General features: G+C 36.8%; 1 protein-coding gene across 3 annotated transcripts in view; it reads left to right on the top strand.

Annotated features, from left to right (window-relative positions):
* The window catches only part of SKAP2 (src kinase associated phosphoprotein 2), a 120,677-nt gene that overhangs the window by 81,199 nt on the left and 16,679 nt on the right, over positions 1-22,799 (top strand). For all 3 annotated transcript variants that reach the window (XM_075051158.1, XM_075051151.1, XM_075051142.1), the window contains 4 exons: positions 598-722; positions 1,627-1,690; positions 2,057-2,158; positions 22,102-22,170. In XM_075051158.1, the coding sequence (XP_074907259.1) occupies positions 598-722; positions 1,627-1,690; positions 2,057-2,158; positions 22,102-22,170 (360 nt within the window). The remainder of the gene's footprint in view (positions 1-597; positions 723-1,626; positions 1,691-2,056; positions 2,159-22,101; positions 22,171-22,799) is intronic.

Below are 22,799 nucleotides of genomic sequence, written 5' to 3'. Positions count from 1 at the left end.
TTAGCTAATTAAACATTTGCTGTGTTGAGAGAAATGCTTTTGGAACACACACCTGAATTTATAACAAAATTCATTCTGTATTTCTGCCATGTGGAAAGGAGGCACATCTGGGAGTGGGTGGGAGAATGTGAAAAGAAGCTTTTCCAATTGCTTAAAAAGGAGTTTGAAGTTTGTTTTTTGAGTGAAGTGGTTAGTTTAGGAGGGAGCTCAGCAAGTTCTGAGCTAGACAGGTTTTCCCATTGGTTTGCTGAACCTGAAAGAGACACTGATTTATAGGAAACGTGTCTTGCAAGTTCCAGTTCTTGGCTTTCCCTAGATACAAGTGTCATAACATGCACTTCGTACTAAATAAGACCACCATCTGCAAACATCCCCCTGTGGAATTCCTTAGTACAGAAAAATGTACTTTTGTCTACATCTTCCTTTAAAATAAAGCTTTATCTCCAGAAGCATCGCTTAATCATTTTGCTAAAACCCTCCCTGTTCTTTGTAAAATTCATGGAATAGAAAACAAAATCTGAATAAATGATAACCTGCTGAGCCACTTACGTTCACTGTTGTAAATGAAACTCTAACTTTGTTTTTTATCTCCAACAGACAAACAGCAGAAAGGTGAATTTGCCTTAGAGGGCTACACCATCAGAATGAATAATAGCCTTCGGAAGGATGCAAAGAAAGATTGCTGTTTTGAAATCTCTGCTCCTGATAAGCGCATTTATCAGGTTGGACTTCTTTATGTTGACTTGAAATTAAATTGATAAAGCCGTTACAATTCCAGTTACTGAATTAACATTTCAGTAAAACAACTTTCACTGACATCTTAATGAAAAGAGGAAGCCCTTGCTTGCTTGTATTGTATATTCATATATTAGGAAAAAAATCTGATTTAAAATATGTATGTATGTCTTCAAATATTATCTTTTTTGGACAAGAGCAAGGAAATCTATCATCTTTATCTGTTGGTCATTTCAATGTTAGCATTTTAATATCTATTGTATAGTATGTCTGTGCGATTTCTTGGATGAATTAAACAGTAAAAAAAGTTAAAATATGTATCAGTGTTAAATACATATTGTATTGGTCATGGCTTTGCAAGGAAAATCTACGTAAAGGCACATATCAGCTGTGCAATTCAGAGATCTATCAGCTAGACATCAATATGGAATGTAAGTTTAATAAGTTTTAAATATCTGAGATTGCAGTTGAAAGCCAGTTAATTAAGCTGTCAGGTAGTGTGTTGGAGTCTGACAAGAACATTTTTAAGAAAACTGTACCCAGCAGTCTAAAGAAATTCATGGGTGTCTTCTAATTGTCAAGGGCAAATTTTGTTCATCAGTTCTGTCTTTGACATTGATGAAGAGAAGCAGCTTTTTTCTGCACAGCTGCCAGCTGCTGATCAGAGTTTCAAATCCATCATCCTCTCCTTCAATTACGTAAATTTGTCAAAATTAGCTGTACATTATAAGAAGCATCCTTGCAAGAAAAGTACCAGAAGACATGAAAAGAATTACTAATGGTTTCTTGAGGAAGTGATGAGAATGCTACAGTCTCTCTTTTTTATTGCTAATGAAATTGTAGTTGTGTTTTTGTCATTACTACTAGTAGTTATTAATAAACGTTTAATAGTTTACAGCTGCCACTCCCAAAGAAGCTGAGGAATGGGTACAGCAAGTCAAATTTGTAATTCAAGGTAAGACAGCCAGTAGAGCAGTAGCCTTCCTTTATTGCCAATACTGCTTAGTGATGGTAGTTCTGTCCATTAGCATATCTGTTGTGTTTTTATGTGTAGTATTCCCACTTGTCCAAGTTTTGAATAGCAAGTCCCAGTTTTCAGTCGTGTTGTAGCTTTTATATGACTTTTCTCCTTTTGCAAGATTCTTGCTTTTCTTAAAGAATACTATTTAGCTTGAAAGCTCTCCTTTATGAACATTATAAGAAAATAAGCAGAATATACTGTAAGCACCAGGTCACAGCAGAATTGTTTTCATTTTGTGTAAATTTCTGCTTATGCATTTTTTTCTAGTAAATGTTAACTTTTTAAACTGCTGTTACATAGATATGGAATCTAATACTATTCCTGAGGAGGAAGAAGAGTATGATGATGTTGGACAAGTGAGCAGTGAACCAATAGATGATAGCATTTATGAAGAAGTTAAAGGTATTGTTGAAATTTTTTACTTTGTGACTTGTGATCATTTTGTCTTCTCTAATCCTAGTTTAATAACTCTGAGTGGCTAAAAGTGAGTAAAGTAACCCGATTAATAAGATACTTTCAGATTTCAAGTTTTGTTATGACATTGAAAAAAGAATGTGTCTTCAGCCAGGTCTGAGTGAGAACAGTCCAGTTTTCTTTAGCAGGGGCATCAAAATAGTGCAGAATGTGTAAAAGTAGTCTCCATGGACTTTTGGCTCATTAACATTCTCTGGTATGGAATTTTTTTTTAATTAAAAAATTGACTCGCTGTTCAGCTTTTTCCACCAACTTGCCCATCATTTTTTTCTTTATTCATTTTGGCATTTCTATTAAGCAAAAGTTTGCTATCAGTCCATATGTTATCAGCTGCTGCCTAATCCATGATATTATAATCCTACAAGAAAGCAATGTGTTGGTTTGAAAGGGCTCTGGAGATGAACTGTAAATAAAGTAACATGAGTATTGACATTGTTTTGTTTCATATCTTCCAGCATGACTATGATTATACAGAAACTTTTAACTGTGGACTTTCTGATGTGGTCAAATGATTATGCCTCTAGATGTCCAAGTGTATCTATCAGATGGCGAAACAAAAGAAAAAGAGCTCGGAAAAAGTTCTTGGAGTTGATTGTAGACATTCAAGTATTAGGAGAATGGTGGCTGTTCTTGATTATATTTTAAGAAGCTATGAAAAAAAATCAATTTTTCAGTTACCATTAGTTAACAAATGATATTTTAAAGTGATATGACAATTAAATAATCACTTTGTATAAAATAGTGTTCTGCACCCTTCGCTGTTTGGGGCAGTGCAATTATCAGCAATAACTTGAGAGGAAAAATTAGTCGTGTCATGTGATGCTGACTAACTTTCTGTATCTTTTAGGTTGAATATTCTGACCATTGGAGAAAAGAACATTTTATAGTATGCCTTGGTTTTAATTTTAAGGTCATTTCAATGAACCAAAGGAGCAGAGAATGAGTGACTGGTGAAAATGATTATCATAAAATTGTAAAATTGCAGCAGCACTCAGTTCTTTAAGAGCTGGGTTTTTTTGGTTCCATTTCTTCGAATTGTACCTAGATGACTATTTCAGCACAGAATACAATTTCTGCTGAAATGGGGTGCAGTGTGGCATGCTGAAAAACTCCTCTGCAGTGAATATACAAACTACATTACAGGGCTTAATCTTCTAGCTAGAGGATCCCACCAAACCTTATTGCAGTGCTTTTTGGGTGCTCAGGCTCTTACAGAAGGTGATCTTGTATGCTTGCTTGTGCTTTTGTTAAAGAAGCTCTAGATGTATCCTGGGATAAATTACTCTTTTCTGAGCTTCACTTATCTTACCTGTTTATTGGAATCTGAAACAGTAAGTAGATCTGGAGCAGTAACACATAAAATATTGGTAGAAGGCCAATAGTTAATATATGCTTTGAGTTCTTTGCTTTAAGCTCTGTCTTCAGAGAATTGCTGCCTTGGTATGATTCTGCAAGATTTTAGAGTATTTTCACTTACATCCCACTTTTATGTCAGTTTTCAGGAACTGTTGTCTCCTAATGTGGCTAATAAATCTGAAATGTAACAGAACAGCTGTCACAAAGAAAGGATAGCTCTTCTGTTATTCAAGAAGTCTAGTTTCAGTTTTTAGTTAAATGAATTTCTTTCTGCATGATCTTGGAGTGGTGCTTCATTTTCATGTTATCAAGTAGGTATTATCTTTCTTTATCTCATGCTTTTTCATCTTGTCTCTTTGAATGGTACACTTTTCAGGAAGGACCATCTTACCTTGTACAGTGGAGCTCTTAATTTTGGCTGTGATGTGTTGGCATAACTAAGTAGAAATAAAGCATAAGTTTGCAATAGAGTTTAGCTAATTAAAGCATCTTTTTCTCTTCCATAAATGTGCTTTAATAGTCATTTGCTTAAATGGAGTTAAAAACTTACGGCTCTGATGCTTTAGAGCAGTCCTTCTCTTCTTAATCCATACCATATTGAAGAGTATTAGGTGAAATGCTAGTTAACAAACGTCACAGGAGTAGGATGTATTTTGGTTCTTGTATAGCTGTTCATCTAAACTTGGTAAAAGAGTGTACTCCACTTCAGTCTCATGTGCCTTAATTAGGCCTGACTAGTTGCATTTAATTCCAGTTGGCTGTCCTTTCTATTTTCCCAGGTAAGTGAACCACTTGTTCTTCCTTTCATGGTCAATGGGTGGAGCATCGTTATCCCTGCTGTTACCTGACTTAATAATACAAAACACATAAGGAATTCTGAATGCCTTTTAAGAGCACAGAAAAAAAGAATTATTTGTACAGCCACAAAACTATGCTAAGCTCTTGAATGCAGAAGGCAAATATGCTAGATCCCTGTGAAGAGGGAGAAGAAATTAATCTTCACTTTGTTTTTATCCTCAAAGCATCTTCATGTTAGAGGCTTCTGATCCTCTGTTTCTGCAGACCCACGAGCTTTATAAATACTGAATTTCAAGTACACAGCTCATTTACCTTGTTATCACTTATTTGGCTATAATTTTCTATTTCTCAAGTAAGTAAAATTTTGCATTTAGGGGTTCTCCAGTGTTTTTTATATCAACATCTCAGAAGCAAATTAAGCCAGTTCATGATGCAGTCCATTTGGTAATATTGGGTTTGGTATTTGAATAAAGAGTGTTTGGATTAAAAAGAGGATATGGAAATTTTTTGCACAATTTTGAAAATCGGGAATTTTCGAGAGCTGTTGCAGTAATCAGGACTGACTGATGATGTATTCTCTAGCTATATCATTGCTTAGCTTCCCCCCCCCCCTCCCCCCCCCAACCTGTGGCAGGAGACAGTGTAGATCAATTTTCCAGGCAGGAGCTGGATAGCTTCAAACCAGTATCCAGAATCATAACAGTCTATTAACCTATTAAAAACATAGATTTCAGAGGCATTCAATTTGTACTGTCTGCTGGCAGGATGAGTGGGGTTGATAGTTGGAGGGGGTACAAAGAGAGTTGGGAAAATTAATCTTTTGATCTGTTAAGTTACTTTCTTCTTTAATAGCACATACAAATTCATGTTTACCATAGAAGCATCATTTTCCTGGTTCTTGGTATTAGTCAGTGTTTTAGTGTGGTTATTCAGGTAGAGTCAAAAACATCAGAACTGCCAAAGATTTCCCAACTTGTAAAACCTTCCTTGCAAGATTCTTCAGGAAAAGAAAGCTTTATACTGTCTTCAACAAACTAAGCTTTTGTCTTTTTGTTTTTTAATAAAAACACAGAGGAAGACTTCATTAAGCAAAATTAAAAATATTGTCAATAAAGGCTGATTTTTGCTAATTAGCTATATATTTTCTACCTTTTTACACTCTATATAATTTTGCAGTCCACAGCTGGATATTATAAGCTGTAACATAAATTAACTTCTAAAACTGTAGTATTAAATAACTGTGTGGTGTGTAGAGCTACCTAGATGCATAGAGTTTCTAGCTTAGGGCTGTTTTAAACAATGGAGTTGTGCTTGTCAGAAGAAAGAACATTTGCCAGGTTTAAAGATGTTGTCATCTGTTACAGCCCTTGAAGACTGAATTTTTTTATTAACTCGGGCTTTCAGTGACATAGTTTTTAAGGGCCTTCAGTATTGTCTTCTGTGGTTTCACATCTGTATGGAGCACATATCCAGAATTGCAATGCTAACTACTGCCTGCCACCTTGATCCTTTCTACAACCTCAACTCGGTTTGTGTACTCTCTACAACACTCTTGCACAATAGGAGAAAAAAGGTGTAAATCTAAGCTAACATACTTACCTTAATTTTCAATCTTGTGTTGTCTTTTTTCTTCTGTTCTCTTTCTGCTCACGAACTTGCATTATAGCAATAGTTTCTGTGGTGTACAGTATAGTCTCCAGTAAAATGATTCTAAAGATAAGGTTCAAGTCTTACTTTGGTGGTGCTTAGTTGGTGCATGGAGGTAAAAAGCTGCCCTTACAGAATAGGTAAGGTTGGAAATTCCAAAGCAATGTGATGTGACACAAGGCTGGCATTGTTGGCTTTGTGCTATCTCTTCTCAGCCTGTCCATAACACGGAGAACTTTTGGGTGAGAGAGGGGTAAGGACAGTGAAATTCAGTGCTGTGGTGATTCTAGTCAGGGGAACTGCTGTGGAGAAGTAACGCAGCCAGTAGAACTCGCGTCAGTTCTTAGTTTGCTGTAAATTAAATTTGAGGATTGATTCAATCTCTGATTGGGCCAAGGATCATGGGAATGGAAAGCTTGCTTTTGTTTTTTGATTCCTGCTACCAGTCCTCTGCCAAACAGTTTGGTCAAGCCCAGCTATCTGGCCAATAATTCTGTTTCGCAGTGTAGCTGGAAGCTTAGCTAGGCAAACTCTGTAACTAAAGCAAAGCTCAGGAGAAGGTAAGAAATGTCTTAAGTTGTATGTAATAGGAAGTGTGTTATGCAAAGAAACACTTTTTAATTTGTTTGCTTACTTTAAACAAAGTCTCTGGTATAGTTTCAGAATTATGTTGATATTGTTTCAGAACTTATTTCTGACATTGAGTATGAAGGTAGGGAATGATCATCCTGTCTATTTTATGGTTGTCTCTTTAAGCAGCTTTGTTGCTTTAATTTTTTCTAACAGTTAACCTGTGCAGTTAAGCAGCGTAACTTAATACCATCCTCATCCTCTCTTGTTGCTGGATTGCTGGAACTTTGAAGCAGCAAATTGTTTTTATGATGTTGTACCCTTTTCATGAGCATGGAGGGTTGGGGGAAAAGAATGTGATCTCTGATTTATCTCTTCTTGGGAAGAAGGAAGTAATGATTATGTAGTAGAGTTTGAGTGTAAGCTTGATCTGTCACTCATGAACACCAACTCATAGCAAATATTTGTGTTCTCAAAATGTAGTGTCAGATGTATTGACTTTTTGACACTAGAAGTAAAGATTTCACAGCACTGTGTTAATGAAAATGCCTTTTCAGAAGACCTTTGCTTATTTTAGAGTTTTCAATATATCACAGTCAGGGTCTGTGGGTCCAGCATAGCATTTGGTGTCAAGCAGTCCCAGTTGTGGATTACAGCTGTATAATCAGTTCCTAAAACCAGTAAGCTATAATGAAGAAACTGTTAATTGGTTGTTGTAAACCAGAGCAGTAAGTTTAAGTGAGCAGAGACACAGGTGATTATGGAATCTGAGATGTTACCTGTGATCATTGGTGTTAAGTCAGTATATCACATATCCTGGTATACTGTCCAAATTGCTCCCAGCATTTGTTGTTTGCCTCAGGTAGTTAGGGAATTCTTTACTACTTGTCCTCAGATGTTGTATGTAATACTGATGTTCTATCAATTTTTTATTTTTATTTTTTTTCCACAGAAAGAGTTATAAGTACTTTTAATTAGTAAATGAAGTGATTTCAAAGTATAAAGTACAAGTAGGGTCTGGAATATTTGGAGCTGAAAAGGCCAGATGTACGATCAGCATTTTTGAGGACAGTACTAAAGATGAGTTTCCAAAGTAATTACTGGAAGTGTTTTGAATCATTTCCATTACAACATCTTTCAGATTCAAGAACACAGCAAGGGATTTTTTTCCTTTTAAAGCAGTGAGGATAGGTCATTCTTCAAAACCATTTTTTCAAAGATTGCATCTCAGTGTTGTGAAAAATCTCGATTTCTTAACTTGTTTAGCCATTACGTTATTTTTATACATCGAGTATTTTTGCCCATAATATCTTGCTGATAGGTGGAGTACCAGAATAAGGAGAAGGGGCTGCTACAGGGCTTACTCAATTAGCTGTAAATCAAAAGTAATTAAAATAAAACAAGAGCAGTGAAAAGCGGATGTAAACTACCTTTCGGTGTCGGGGAATGGTAAAGATTTTTTTTGTGTCCAAGATGTGTGGTTTTTTTTTTTTTTCTTGATCACTGGGATTTGGGGTCTACTAAGTGTCTTTGATTATATGCCAGACACGAAAATCATTGAAAACCAATCTCTTTCAACTGTATAGTGCCAAATCCCAACTGCTATGATGAAATAGAGCTATGTCTGAATTCTCTGTTACTCTGGGTTTTGAGGCAGTATGCTTATGGGATTTATATGTACCTTGGAGTGTCTTTCAGCTAGTACTAAATGCTCAGGAGACATGAGTTACGAATCCAGACAACTTTTTGTATTTAAAGACATTGCATCCAGAAGGCGGTTAGGAACTTGATACCTGGACCACAGCTTTTGTTTGCCACAAGAGATTCGGCTTTATCTTCAATTAATGTAATCCTACATCTAAAGAGGGAACCTTTTCTTTCTATTGATGTTAGGTGTCAGTGATGGAAGAGGAGGTAAGACAATCTCTTGTAGCTGAAAAGAATGAGATGTCCATTGAGTGGGAAGTGGGAAGTTTTTGGAAAGAAAAATAAGGTTCACAGGCTCTTCTGTGTTTCTTGTAAGGTAAATATAAAGTGGTGGTCTGTGAACAACAGGTGGCCCATAGCTGTCAGGAAGCCTACTGTCCATGATGCAATTCAACCCCTGCTCCCCTGTCACACACACATTCACAAACGTGCAAGTGAGGAGGCCAATAAAAATGGAATAATAATTGAGTATTCATATTTAGTTTGATTGGCATGTGAGGGGTGTATTCACTGTTTGGACTTGGGGTGGGGTTGTCTACTGAGAAATACTCTTAGAAAAGAATATTCTTTATTTAGTAATATACTTCGACTGCAGAAAATTTGGTCAGCAGTGAGATTCAAAGAAGTTAATTACAATATCTACAGTAAATGGAAAATGTGTGCTATTAAGTTTAGGTATTTATTCTCCTCTCTTTGAACTGCATGCAAGACTTCATAGTTTTCAGGTGTTTCAGACTTCGTAGGTTTCAGAGTTTACAAGTAGAGAAAATAGAAGCGACCTTCCTGAAGTTGTGAACTGTTACAACAAACTGAAGGAGTTCATGTTGGAAAGGCAGTTTTTATCAAAGTCTTGAGTTAGCAAAGGCTGAATTTTATTTCTGTATTTCAGAGATTAAAAAAAAAAGAAAATATCCTAAAGACCAATCAGACAACCCCCTTGTCTGTTGTGTTTCCCCCCCGCCAATAAACCAGGAATTGATTGTTAAATCTGCATTGCCTATTGGCATTTTGAAGCTTATTTACTTAAAATTAGAAGGCATACTTAATAACATCTAAAAAGGAAGTATTTTTAATCATGCATTTTTTTGTTTAAAGAACTCTTTTGGAAACTAATTAGCACAACTCATTGAAAGGAATTTACTTATTGAAATAAGATATTTTATTGCAAGTACTGATCAATTATTTTTATACTATTTTCTGTGCACCAGCACTAAACAATGTTTGACACTATTGATTTGTAAAACCAATCTGATGTGAACAGTATGTGACAGAAGTTGTTTGTTATCAAGAGATAGAATCCTGTCTTAGAAAAGCTTGTCATCCTGGTGAGACGAAATCACACAAAGTAATTTTACTTGTATCACAGTTTTTTCAGTGTTGACTTTCTGACATCTGGCTTCATGTTAAATGTGATCAAAGCTTTGTTTATGCATGCATGTCTTCAATGGATTTTGGACCCAAAGTTCATTCTTTTGAAAGCAAAGTAGTTTTCTTTGGTAGCACTGTTTTTATCTAATTAAGAAGCACTGCAATAATTCTATTGCAAAGGATTCAGAAGAAATGTCTTTATGTGAGATAGTTTATTAACCAAAAATGTGAGGAATTGATGTAGTTTAGCAAGTTCAAAGCAAAATGTCAATTGTATTGTGTATATTTATGAAAACAGAAATGTTGGGCTTGCTTTACTGCTTGGGTATAACTGTGATGAAGACTATTTAGATAGATCAAGGAACCTTTACTTTTTGAATTTGTGACGAATGACTGCGTATCAGGCTATTAAAACCATTAGGTAGAGTTTTTTGAGAAAAAAGAGCAACCAGAGGTTATATGGTGCCTCAGGCTATCGCTTCTCAACTTTTCTGGTTTCCACGAGGTAGCTATTAAAGAACCATAATTTATATAACTGGATTCTCAAATAAGATGCAGCAAGGTGGGCTTTAAAGGCTGAATTAATCACTCTGTTACTGTAGACACAAATCTCTTACTTGAATTTTTCAGCCTTAAGAAAGGCATCAGCATAAATCCTTCTTGTATATGTCTTTTCCTCCGAGTGTGCTTTTTATGTGCTACTCACTTTCCTTCCCACCCTCCTCAAAATGGAGAAATAAGCCAAACAAAATACTAATTAACCAGAGCTTCATGAATTTTGCTGGTCATATGCATTCATATCTGATTTGCTTGTGTGTTACAGTGTACTGTGTTTGCAGTGGATGTCATGTTTAGTTTACACATATACAAGGAAGGCAACATAGGAGAAGGCTGCCTGTTTCGTGGTCTTGGATGGTGCTCCCTGGGCTGGGTAGGAGTCTTTGAAAGAAGCAAGTTGGTTGCTCCTAGGAAAGGAAAATGGTCAGCAGGGTACAACTTCCAGACCACACAGTGGACCAGGCAGAAGAGGGCAAGATGCAGCAGTCTGCTGTGCCCTACAGTAGAGAGGGATGCTCCAGGGAAGTGCAGAGTGCAGGTACACAGATAAGCTTCAGCAGCAAAGGAAAGAATGCTTTAAGAAGCTGGAAGAGACTGAGGAATGTTTTTGGCAAGTCAGTGAGATTTGGATTAGACAGCAAGGTAGGAGGAAAGTTTTCTGATCCAGAAACGGTATGGTTGGCACAGGGGTATTTTGTTTCAGTCCTTTTTTGAAGTCTGCTTTTTCCTAACAGATCTTGATTTTCTCCACCTAAAAACTCTGAGTTTGTGTTCTAAGAAAACTAGTTTAAGATCTTGGGACCTTTCAATATCTTTAAGGAAGAGGTTCCAGTACTTCCGTCTTTGGTTTGTGGAAGGGTTTTGTCTTAGCAGGCTGTAACAGTTATTCTGTCCTTGAATCTTGAAGGCAACAGTGAGTAAAACTGGGAATTAAAGGAAGGAATCTCATTTTAAAAACAAAGCACTATTTACAGAAAAGCCTGTGGACCCTAGCATGAGGGTTGTCCTTCCATTGTCCCAGAATAGACTAACCGAAACTATACTTGCTTCCATACCTGTCTCAAATTTATTTCCTTAAGAAGTGAGGCATCTCCATTACTAAATGTTGAACAGTAGTTTCAGATAATTCAATAAACAAAAGTTCAAGATGGATACGATTTTGTCAAAATTTCCATAGGGGTCATAAGACCTAATTTCTGGTTAAACTGCCTAGATCAGGCCTACAAGTGGTGGCTCTTACAGTGCAACTGAGACTGTGCTGTGTCTCTGGCATGAAAGCTGGGTAATTCAAAGTACTGGCTGCGAGGCAGTTCAAGTAATCTGGGACTCTGGGGGCCCTGGGTTTTTCTGAGATCCAGCTGTATGCCAATCCCACAGTAACATGGTGAGCTGCCTGGGGAGCAGTTGCCATCTCCTGCTTGTGAACTACTTCCAAATCCCTGCTGTCCTACCTCATCTCTCTGAGGTGCATCGTGGTATGTGGCGTGTAGGGCTAGTAAGATCCAACATCCAGAGTTGCTGGTCCCACTCTGGACTTAACGTATGAGAATAGGGTAATGGGACTGTATTTGTAGAAATAAATGTGGGAATGCTACACAAAATACAGTATGTGTAAACAGTCTGCGTTGCAGCTATAATTTTCTGTTTATTTATGATTTAACCTGATTTTTGTTTACTAGTGAATCATAACAAGAATATTCTTACAATTATTTCATTATTTAAGCTGGAGAAAGGATTTAGCGTAGTTGACATAATTTAGTTTGATGGCATGGGCCATAAACAGTGAAAAGAGGCAGTGGTGTGGGTTTTTTACTTTTCATAAAAGTATCCAAATGGTGAAAGCTGCTGAATTTTTTTTTGTCAATGTGCAGTTAATGATCAACACAGAGAATGCAAAAATGTCTTGGTAGAACATTTTTAAAGGAGTTATAAGAGAAGCATCTGGGAGCCAGACTTTTCTTGTGGAAACATGCCAATGACTGTATTGTGTTTCCTTTCACTAAAGTCAGCTATGCTGAAATGCCTTGTCTTCTGTCCCTTTTTTGAGTAAGTTCATTTCTGGAATCAGACTATAAATTTGAATACTTTAACCCTGCAGATTATTAAAGGATATTATGTGGTTTAAACAAGATGCTTTCTTTATGAATTCTATGTATGTAAATATTATGTCAAGTCACATTTGTCACAATTAAAGATATGTAGTTTTCAGAAATGGCTTTTAAATTTAAATCTTGCTGCTGATCAACGAGTATGGGAAACTTTACTTGACATTTACAGACTTTTTTCTGTCTACCATATAAATTTAAGTCTGAGAAATATAACCTCTGTACATGGTTGTCAAATAACACTGTAGTACAGAGTTATACAGTATAGATTCGTTAATTGAATATTTGATTGCTAGTTGTATTTACATAGAGAACTATTTATATTTTCTATGTAGATTTTAATAGCCACCACATTTATTTTAGCAAAACATTTTATTAATAAGGTTTATAAAATGTCATGTTGAACACTTAAACTATTTACATAACTAAGAGCTATTACGGGTTGAGAGAACAAACAAATTCATTTTAGTTACAGTAAATTCACATAAATCTTTATTATGTTTCTATATATGAATGTACTTATGTGCATGCCACATGTATTTAGGCAAGCAATCTCTAGCACAAATTCCTGTGAACCTACAATACAACCATGGAATCAACTTCAAAATTGTTGTTTATGTTGTCCCTTTGAGCTACTAATTTGCATTCTGTCTAATAATTGCAACTACTTTTTTGGGAGAGTGAGGAGGGACAGAGGAGGGAACATTTTTTGTTAATCAGCTAAATAATTGGATGAGCATGTAGAAACGTTAAACCCCAGAAGCTTTCCTTTACGTTGTTGAGGCCTGTTAAGAGCTGTATCCTAAAATATTTTATTCCTTCTTTAAATGTTTAAATATGGATTTAGGTAAGATGCCTGTTGCCTCAATTTTGTATGCCAAATTTGAGGCTTTAGGAGCATACTTAGAAGTGGAGCCAAAATTGTGCTTTTGTTGGAAGCTAACATGAAACTTTACCTTCAGAGATGCTTCTGTTCAGGTGTGGAAGTTACCTAATCTCTTGATCAAAAAAATATAGGTAACATTTTAAAAAGTACCTAATCAAACTTAAGGAATTTGTAAGGAGCTGGATTCTGGAGTAATTTATGAAATTTTCACCTTGTTTGATGGTCCATCAAATAATGTTTTGTTTTCTGAGTTTAATATATTCTGACTGGTTCACTCAGCATATAGGATTAGACAATTTTAAGAGGCTTGATTTCTGAAAACAAAACCCTGAAATAGTGACTTTAATTGTAAATACAAAGTGTCTGTGAATATAAAAATGGGAAAAGAATGAATGAGTTTCTGGAAGTGGATCTCTCTCTAATTTCTTTTATTCTTTGTTATAATTATTGTGTGCATATCCACTATTGAACTTGCTTGTGATGACCTTTATCTTTTCTCTTGAGAAGAATTACTATTATCAGGTCCTTCTTCATGAAGAAATAAAAAGGTCAGTGCAAAACCCATCCCTTATTTCTATGCAGTGCACATTGCACTTTGGCATATTTGTATTGAATTTTATTAATAATAATTAGATCATTTTGTCAAAGAAATTTTAGTATCCCAAAATTAGACGTTCTAAATGGTCTTTCCTGGTATGTACTGCTGCTTTTCCTGCCTTTTTCTACCTTTTCTCCTCTCAAGCTTGTTATTGGTGTAACTAAGATTTTACATATTACTATTCCTCCTAATCCTGTCAGACTAACTATTTTTTTTCCTCCTTTAACCTTAAATTGCCAAACTGTTAGTTCTTTTGCATCTATGTTAGTCTAAGAAAAAAAAGAGATTGTAGAGATTGTAAAGTTTTTGCCTTTTGTTTTTTTTTTAATTGGAGATTTTAAATTATTTGTTGTTTGGAAGACTAGTGCTAGGAACTGCACAACTAAGTTGATTCAGCTGTCACTTACTCAAAACTTGATTGAAGATTGCTTATTTGCAAGGAGAGCGCCAAGCAGGCACTCCAAGCAGGAAGCTGAGTTCATGAAATCTTGATATATTCATAATGAAAACCAGGAATTGCCGGTACCTCTGGATTGTTCGGTTGTCCTAATGAATATATTTTGTTTTGTTGTTCAGGTGACTGAGCATGTTTTTCCTCCTGTTCTGATACTTTGCTCTTAAAGCCTGAAGGGCCTTGTGAAGCCCTGGAAACAGCAGCTTTCATACTATAACAACCTCTCTGTTTGGTAAATGAACAAAATTTGTGGGGTCTGGAGAGGATATAGTCTTTATACAAATTGGTTGTGACTACAGAATGGGGCAAGGGCAGGCAAGCAAGGGTACTGGGACACTTGGTACTGGGGAAAGGAAAGAAAAAGAGGAAAAGTGCTAATGTATATTCAGGTCTCAACAAGTAGGGAAGGTAAGTAAAGCAAAGCATGTTCCTACATTTCCCGAAAACTTGGTAAAATCATGCACAGTAGAGTGAGAAGATCCACTTTGCAACAACTGTGGACGACCTTGCCAACAGTGCTCAATTTTCTGTCTTGTGTGAGAGTAACTTTTTCCTCCAAGGACAGAGATGTGTTCTTTGATCACTTAGTCTTCATACTTTCTGTCCTAAAACATTATAAACAGTATTTTCTGCTAGAAAAATATTTTGTTGTTTGGTTTTTTCCAGTAAACTAGTGCGAAATCGTATAGTATGTTCCTGCTTTTTAAAACACGTTTTTTTAATCCATTGCCCTACTATAGTTCATGTGGATGGGTATGTGTGCAATAATAAATGAGAAATGCAGTGTCTTTTTCACAGATGTATTTAGAAAGAGATTTTTTTCCTGAAACAGTTCTCCGAACTTACACATTTATCTCTACTACTTCACTCTGTTATTATTCTTCATAGCAATAGTTATATGATCCAAACAACATTCTTCTGCACAAGACTAGAGAATTGCAGCCTTGAAGTGTGTTTTGTATTTGTCCCTAGTGGGACTGTGGTTTTTTGGGTTTTTTTGTTTTTTTTTTTTTCGGTTTACTTCACTCTTTAGTTTAGCAAATGCTGTAACTCCAAAATGCTTTTGTTAGGAAGGGAATTTTATATCTGCTTTTTGGTTTTGATTAAGCCAAACCATAGCATATGCTTAGATTCACAGGGTGGTGTCACAGGAAGGTTGATTTAAGAGAGGTTGTTTTTTTTTTTTTTTGCCAGAAAATGGCTAAGTGACATTCCAGGACTCCAATATAACTTCCTCTCCTTCTCACCTCCTTTTCCTGCAGCATTGATCCTGAGTTAATTAACAAAATCTACTAATCTTTTCTGTGAGAATGATGAAGTAACTTTTCCAAGGTCTTCTCAATAGGAGGCAGTGCTTCATTTTTAGCGGAGATGGCTGGTTTGATTATTCAGACTGCTTACAAAATTGGGAGTAACGGTGCACAGTAGCACCTTTTCAAGATACAAGGAGTGCAACTGAGGGGAAAAAAAAAGTGTAGGATTTCTCAGGGAATTCAGGAAACCTCACATCTGGAAACTTGGCAAGATCTGGACAAAACTGAGTCATTTGAGCTAATCCTGTTCTATAAAGTCATTAGCTTCAGCTCTCTCATACGTGAACTATTAAAATGCACAGACCCTTATAAACTGCTGCTGAATAGCTTAGTCTGGAGTACCAAAAGAAGCCAAATGCTGTTTCCTAGAAACTTGATCTAACTTTCAGAGTTAGAGCAGGGTGTTAGATTAAGCAATTTCCACTGGTCCCTTCTATCCCAAAGTATTTCATGATTCTAGCTTTTTCACTTTGTACAGCCAATGCTATTTATTTGAGGCCATTGGGAGGTCAGTACATTGTCAATAGTAATAACAGACTTCTGTTACTGTCTACTGGTTGGAACGAGCGGTGCATGTACTCAACCTTACTTACTCTAGAATTTAAATAATAGTTGTTTTCAAAGAGCTTATTAAAACTTGTGCAAAAAGTGTTAGTTGGAGGTCCCATCTAGTTTAGCTGGTAGTATATTTGAATGAAACCTTTTGCCTCCATCTTGGAATCAGACTTGGATCACATGTGTTGGAAGGAATTGGGGCTAGGAATTGGCATGGGTTGTCCTCAACTAAAACTAAAGCATCTCAGTGTGCATAATGTTTTTCATTAAAATGTATTTTTATATTGTTCATAACCTGGAGATCTCTGTCTGTATTCTGTTGGAATACAATTCTGTATTGTCTGTTTCCCATTGAATTTCTGAGCACAGTGGTGACCATTTATTCAGGTGCAACTTCTGCTTCTGCTCATATTTTGATGTCACCTCATCTGCAATCCCAAGTGTTTAGCCTATGTCTGGGGGACCTGTTTCTGTTTCCGTCTCTTCTGCTTGTGTTGTAGAAATCGTTTTTTTCACTCAAGCTTGTCATGCAGGAATGTAACTTCTCTGTCTGAGCTGTTGGGTGGTAACTAGCTGACCCATACAAGTAGGAATAAAATAAGAATTGTCCTCTCTTCTGTCATGGTAAGAAATTCTTAAGTTTATAGTCTCTTCTCTAAATAGCAATCAGCTTGTTTTCCACTTCTGTCACTGTCCTGGAGGCATTTTCATCCCCAAACCATGCACCCCAGTACAGCCAGATGGGGCTTTAATAAAACGATAGCCTATCTCCTCCTCTTTGCTGCCCCCCAGGTCTCATATGGCTAGAGAATAGCACCATCAGCAGCCTTTTCCAAGCTGTTTCATTTGTTTACAGAGTGCTATTGGGAATGCAGGGTGAAATGTCAACAAGTTGTGTGTAAATCTTCCAGTAATCTGTCATGTCCAGGAGGAACTGGGGGAAAGGGATGGCTCTGTGGGAATATTGGAGCATTACCAAAGCTTGAGTTTTGCTGCTTGGATTTGGAGATGTCTCCCTACAGAATGGGTGGATCTGGAGTCTAAAAGAAGACACCAGAAAGGAAAATCCCTGCCATTACGAATACACACACCAAGGCAAATAATCCAAGCAACACATGGAAGATTTCTGGGATATCAAGCTGCTTAGGCTAAAACTCTGTGAGAGTTTGGGTGAAGTGTATAGGCATGTACAGGTGTGTATATAGTGAGAATACTGCAGAGGACCCCTTCCCCAAGGCTGGGGAGCACTGTCCTCAGGTAAGGCAACTTGCTGGCCCTGCATAAAACAGGGTGTTAATTCTTATTCCTTTGACCCCAGGTGGTCTCTAGCCCTCCCTGCTAATGTTAACAGAAGGTGTCAGGCCAAATTATAAAAACAATTTTGTTCTTAAATTTTGCATGTTTATTGCTCCTTCTTTGGAATTCTTAAATGTTTCTCCAACTAAATAATCTTGTCTGTAAAAAAAGCCAGTTCTCACTGATTTTTAAAAAAATTACACAGGGGGATTGATTTATGTTCCTTATTAGAGTAATAATCCATCTGTTAAGGGGTTAGGTCAATTTGTAAAATTATAAATCTGGGAGAGAAAAGGTCTTGATTCTTTCCCACAGTGAGCATTTATTAATGTATGAAAGTTCTTGTTTACATTTGTGCAGAGTCATTATTTGTTAGCAAAAAAGCAGTGTGGAGGAGTAATACTTTTGGTGTTACCAGGCCATTGTATCTTTTACTTTTTCTTGCGCAAAGCAGTATAGACCTATGACCTTCTGTGTCAGCAGAGTTCTTCATGTACACACCTTTTTGTTTGCATGCGTGTCACTGCTGCTAAGTACAATAGTAAAGACACTGTGATTTTTTTTTTTTAATTGATTATTTAATAATACAAGTATTTTTGTGGAGGTCTGTCTTACAAGACCTGTTTGTATGCCTATGACCTTCTGACACCACAGTGAGATTTCAAATGAAGATATATTAATGTACATTACAAGTGTGTGATTGCTTGTATCATTATGAAATAGATGAAAAATTAGTTCACTGCAGTAGTTTTTATCTGAACTGATCAAAACATCTTCCAATAATTTTTCTAACAATATGCGATAGGAATAACAACTTCACATGTTGTAGAGTTCCATGCTGCAGCCGAGAGGCATGTAAATACAAGCTGCTTATTTGCAAGAAGCTTCCAGATTTGCAATATGATTGCTATGGAAACCACACAATGAAAACCTTATAACCATCTGTGTGGTTTGGTAGATTTTGCTGCATAGCTGAGCTGTTTTTGTTTACTGTTATTAAAGTGTTGAATAGAATATATTAACCCACAAACGGGGATTATCCAAGGTATAAACTAGTATTCTGCAATGACAATGTGTCAGAGACTAGAAGACAGTAGAATATCAATTAATAATGGCATTAAATTAGAGTCTAATGTAAAAAGATGGTTAAGTAATGTGTTAGTAGAGGAAACTGCAAAGTTTATGCGTATTTACCATGGAGATACCACATTCCATTGAAGGAATGCACTGTTCAAGCCAAACTCTTATCCATTTTATACTCAAGTAGTCTGAATTTTTTTTTACCCTCCCCCTTTAAGAAAATGAAATTGGAAGAAAAAAAATCAATGGATTCATGTAAAAACCTCAACTAGTGTAGAATTCACTGGTCACTTTTTAAATTGTGTGGATGGCAGAATCATCTATGATTGGGTGATTATTTTTCTGTTTTTTCTTCAGACTGCAAATTAAAGAATTATTTTCAACAGCTTTCATGGACTAACTGAAAAAACCCATAACAAATATAGTTGGTTCCTTGTTGCATTGTCACCACAAGAATTTTGTAGGTTGTTTGCCATTAGAGTCTCTGAGTACCAGCAGAGTATGGAACATAACCTGTATCTCAAGGGTTCTTTGGCTCTGCAGCTCTGGAGGAGTTCACTGGTTCAATCAGTGTTGATTAGTCTCATTTTGACACAGTGAGAAGGTGAAGAAGATTATTTTCTCGCTGCAGTGGTAGTGATGGTGTGAAGAAGAGATACAGAGGAAACATTGTACCAGATTATTTTAAAGGTCTGCGTGACTCCTCTTACACAGTATCTTAATAATGCAGAAGGATTTCACTGTATTTTTTATTTTAATTTTTCATCTTCTGACTCTATTCCGTGTTGCAACACAAATTTTAGTATGTTGCATCTGACTACAGCCATAATTCCTGGCGTAATTGAGGTGGTTGTGTTTAAAGGACATCTCCTGCACACATAGTTCCTGCTTTGGGACCAGAAAACACTAGTAAGAACCATAGGTTCTTTTTTACCACCCTAAGCCAAGCCTGTTACATCTGCTCCACTATGAGCATGATTGCATTAGCAAGTAGCGTGGACCATTGGCAACAGATTCCTAAAGCACAAATTTGTGGCGAGGATCTGATGTTCTTTCTGTGCATGTTCCAGAAGAGGTTTCCTATGGAGTCACTTTAGTCTGGTTCCATGGACTGAATGCTCTTTAGCAGCTGGGCCATGCTCAGTGTGCTTCTGGAGTGCCTCTTCCACTCTAATTGCACCTGAAAGTTTATCCTCTCTGTGACAATTCTGTAGCGTAAAGCAAAGTGGGATAAGTGGGGATGGTTGAGATCCAAACGAGTATGCTAATATGGACAACCTTTGTTTGAATTTGGGACCTTTTCAGTATTCAAAGAGCATTGTTCGGATATTTTCTCATCTTCAGATATGGATCTGGTGAACTCTTGTTTCTAGAAAATACGTTTTCCAGGAAGGGGAATGCGTATGTTCTAAATTTTTCCATGAAACCACAATGCACTCTACGTGTATTCAGCTGTACCTTACGAAAATTTCTCTTCAAACCTTCTTTGCTGTTATACTTCAGTTGAAATACCCTCTACTAGTCAGTCCTCAGTTCAAGCTAGTCTGATGACCATGACAGTGATAGAGTTAAAATCCACAGTATATTCAACACATCAGTTGATGTAGGTCCAAACATTCAGTAACATGTAATATCAACATTTATTTAATCAATGTATAGTACTCTGTGTGTTGGATGAAACTGGGTTGTTCTGGGAAAAGGGAGCAATCTTAGAAAATGTGACTGATAATGGGATAATATTAACTGTGAGTGATGTAATAATGGTAGGGAAGCCACAGAATGACAGTGCCTCCTAGTGCTCTGGACAGCACATAGGGATGTATTTTTGCCATTTATGCTCAAATTGTGAGTGCTTAAAATAAACAAATGAGTGTACTTGGAAACATGCAACAAGTGTTATGCCAAGTGGGGGAATACATTTGAATGCAGTAAATAGTTCAGAGTGTTTTGTGTTGTACCGCAGCTTCAGATTTTCCCTGTTCTATTGTGGTTTGGTGGTGGTGTTTGGGGGTGGTGGTGGGGTGTGTTTTGTTGGTTTTTTTGGTTGTTGTCCTCCACCCCCCCCGCCCCCCCCTCCCCCCCGGCTTAAATAATAGTTTATATTCATCTCAACCAGATTTTTAGCTAGTCAAGAGTCAGAGAGAAAAACTCTTGCTGGCTTAGGGCAGAATTTCAAAGCTCTTTGTAGAGTGAATCTCATGATGTAATTGTAATATTTGTAGGGCTGCGTATATAGGTTAGCAGCAATTATGCATACTCTTTTCAACAGGTCTACTCTTGTGCTTTAAACATATGCTTTAATGTTTGCAGGAACAGTCTTGTGGATAGATTAAATTTTTACAAGGCTTAAAATCCTTTGAACTGTTGATATAAAATTCACTCTTTGTCAAAGTAGATAGGTAATTACATAAAAGTTGTACAATAAGGAACATTGTAAAAGCTGTGAGTTCTGTATCTGTTGTCTGTCATTAATAAAATATCAAAATTAGTTGCTGAAATGTGTGCCTTAAAAAGAAACATGAATATTTGTATAAGATGTGATGAGTAGCAAAGGCAAATAGTTTAAATGTATTAAAAAGTCCAATTCTTGTTTGAGAAGTGGGTTTATCAATATACCATTTCCTCATTCAGTACAGCAGCTTTGTCAGTTTTGATATGCTGTAAAGGCTAAGATTTATCTGTTTCTACTTCCTTATGAACCTAAAGAATACAGCTAAAACCCCTCATAATCTGTTCCCTTTTTTGCCTCATCAACAGAATTGTTGACTGTGAAATGTGAGGAGCAGATCTTACATCCCTGTACTGAGTGGAGTGTGGATTTACTTAAGTGAGGGTGTGGGCATGAGAGACTTCCCTGTCTGTGCCGGACAAGGAGTATGGAGCACATCTTTTGAAATTGCCTCTGGGGATTTCAGTGTTCCAAGCCTGCTAGCCAGAAAACATGCTACAGAGCTGATCGCTGCCAGGCTTTCTCTTTTCTTGTCCGTTAAACTAGCACTAAGTTATTTGGTATAGTCTGGCTTGCTTAAAACCATGGTCAGGCACAGTAGACAGGAGCACTGAATGCATGGCATCTGTAGTGGCTGTGTTCCCACCATGCAGGTGTCCAGCTAGTGTGTGTGTATGACAGTGTTGAAGGTAAGATGTCCTCTGCCTTCTCTGCATACTTCTCTTAAGAACTTCCGAATTCTTGCATGGGCTGGGGATACTTATTCAATCCTCGGTTTCCTTTTCTTTATTCTGGCAAGAAAGGTATGGAGCAGAATAGGACCCTCATTCTAATTGTCTCAGAATGACTGAAAAACAGCAGAACTGCAGCTCTGTATTACCGCGTTCAGAGCAGAGTGAAAAGGGAAACAGATGTTCACAATTGAGATTTTGAAAGAAAGCTCTTGGAGTGTTTGGATGGGTGGGGGAAACCACAGAAATAACAACGTTCCAACGTCTGTACAAATGCAAAATAGTAAACAGGGCTTACGATCTGGAAATGTAGAATGTGGCTTTCAGACTGATGTGGGCTGTAATTCCTGTCAGTTGAGGTGTCTCTTCAGACTTTCATTTGCAGTTATGTGTTTTGCAGAAGAACGTGTTCCTTCAAAGGCTGAAGTGCCAAGAAAACTGAACCAGGAGAAAGTTACCACTGTTTCAGGTAATTAAAATCTTTCCTCTTTATTTCGTGTATACGCTTTCTTTTTACCTTTATTTTCTTGTCTCTTCCCTTTGCTGTTTTAAAATAATGTTTTTGTAGCTCTGTAAAGCTGTCTTTTTCACCTGGGTATTTGATAGCAGTGAAACTGCTTAGCGCCACTTAGGATGCATGAAAACCACTTGAGAAGGATTTATAAAGTAAGCCAATTTATACAAGGTATTCCTTCCTGAATTACTTTGTAATGACTCAATTAGCTTTCATTTCTGCACAAAGGAGATTTAGTTGCATAAATTAGCTTATCATCATTGAGGAAGTGTCACTGCTAAAGGACAGTTTATAGATACAACATGCAGTTGCTGTCAAACCTATAAGAATGTAATATAGACATCTGTGTATACTTTGTGCTTGAGCAGAAGAGACTTCTGCCATTCAGAGACTAACAGGAGACAACAAGTTGCCCAAGGGACTGGCAATGTAGACGTCTCTGAAAAGGTCAACTTGACACAGGCTGTGACAATCGACCCAAAGCTCTGTCTTCTTTGATAAAAATCAGATAAACTTAAGACCACTAATTGATCTGCAGCCTGTTTAAATGTTGGCCATGCATATCTTCATTGCATATGATTACC

This window comes from Buteo buteo, chromosome 2 (genome assembly GCF_964188355.1).
Source record: "Buteo buteo chromosome 2, bButBut1.hap1.1, whole genome shotgun sequence".
Taxonomy (NCBI): domain Eukaryota; kingdom Metazoa; phylum Chordata; class Aves; order Accipitriformes; family Accipitridae; genus Buteo; species Buteo buteo.
The sequence above is the reverse complement of the archived record's forward strand: the minus strand, read 5'-3'. Positions and strand labels throughout refer to the sequence as shown.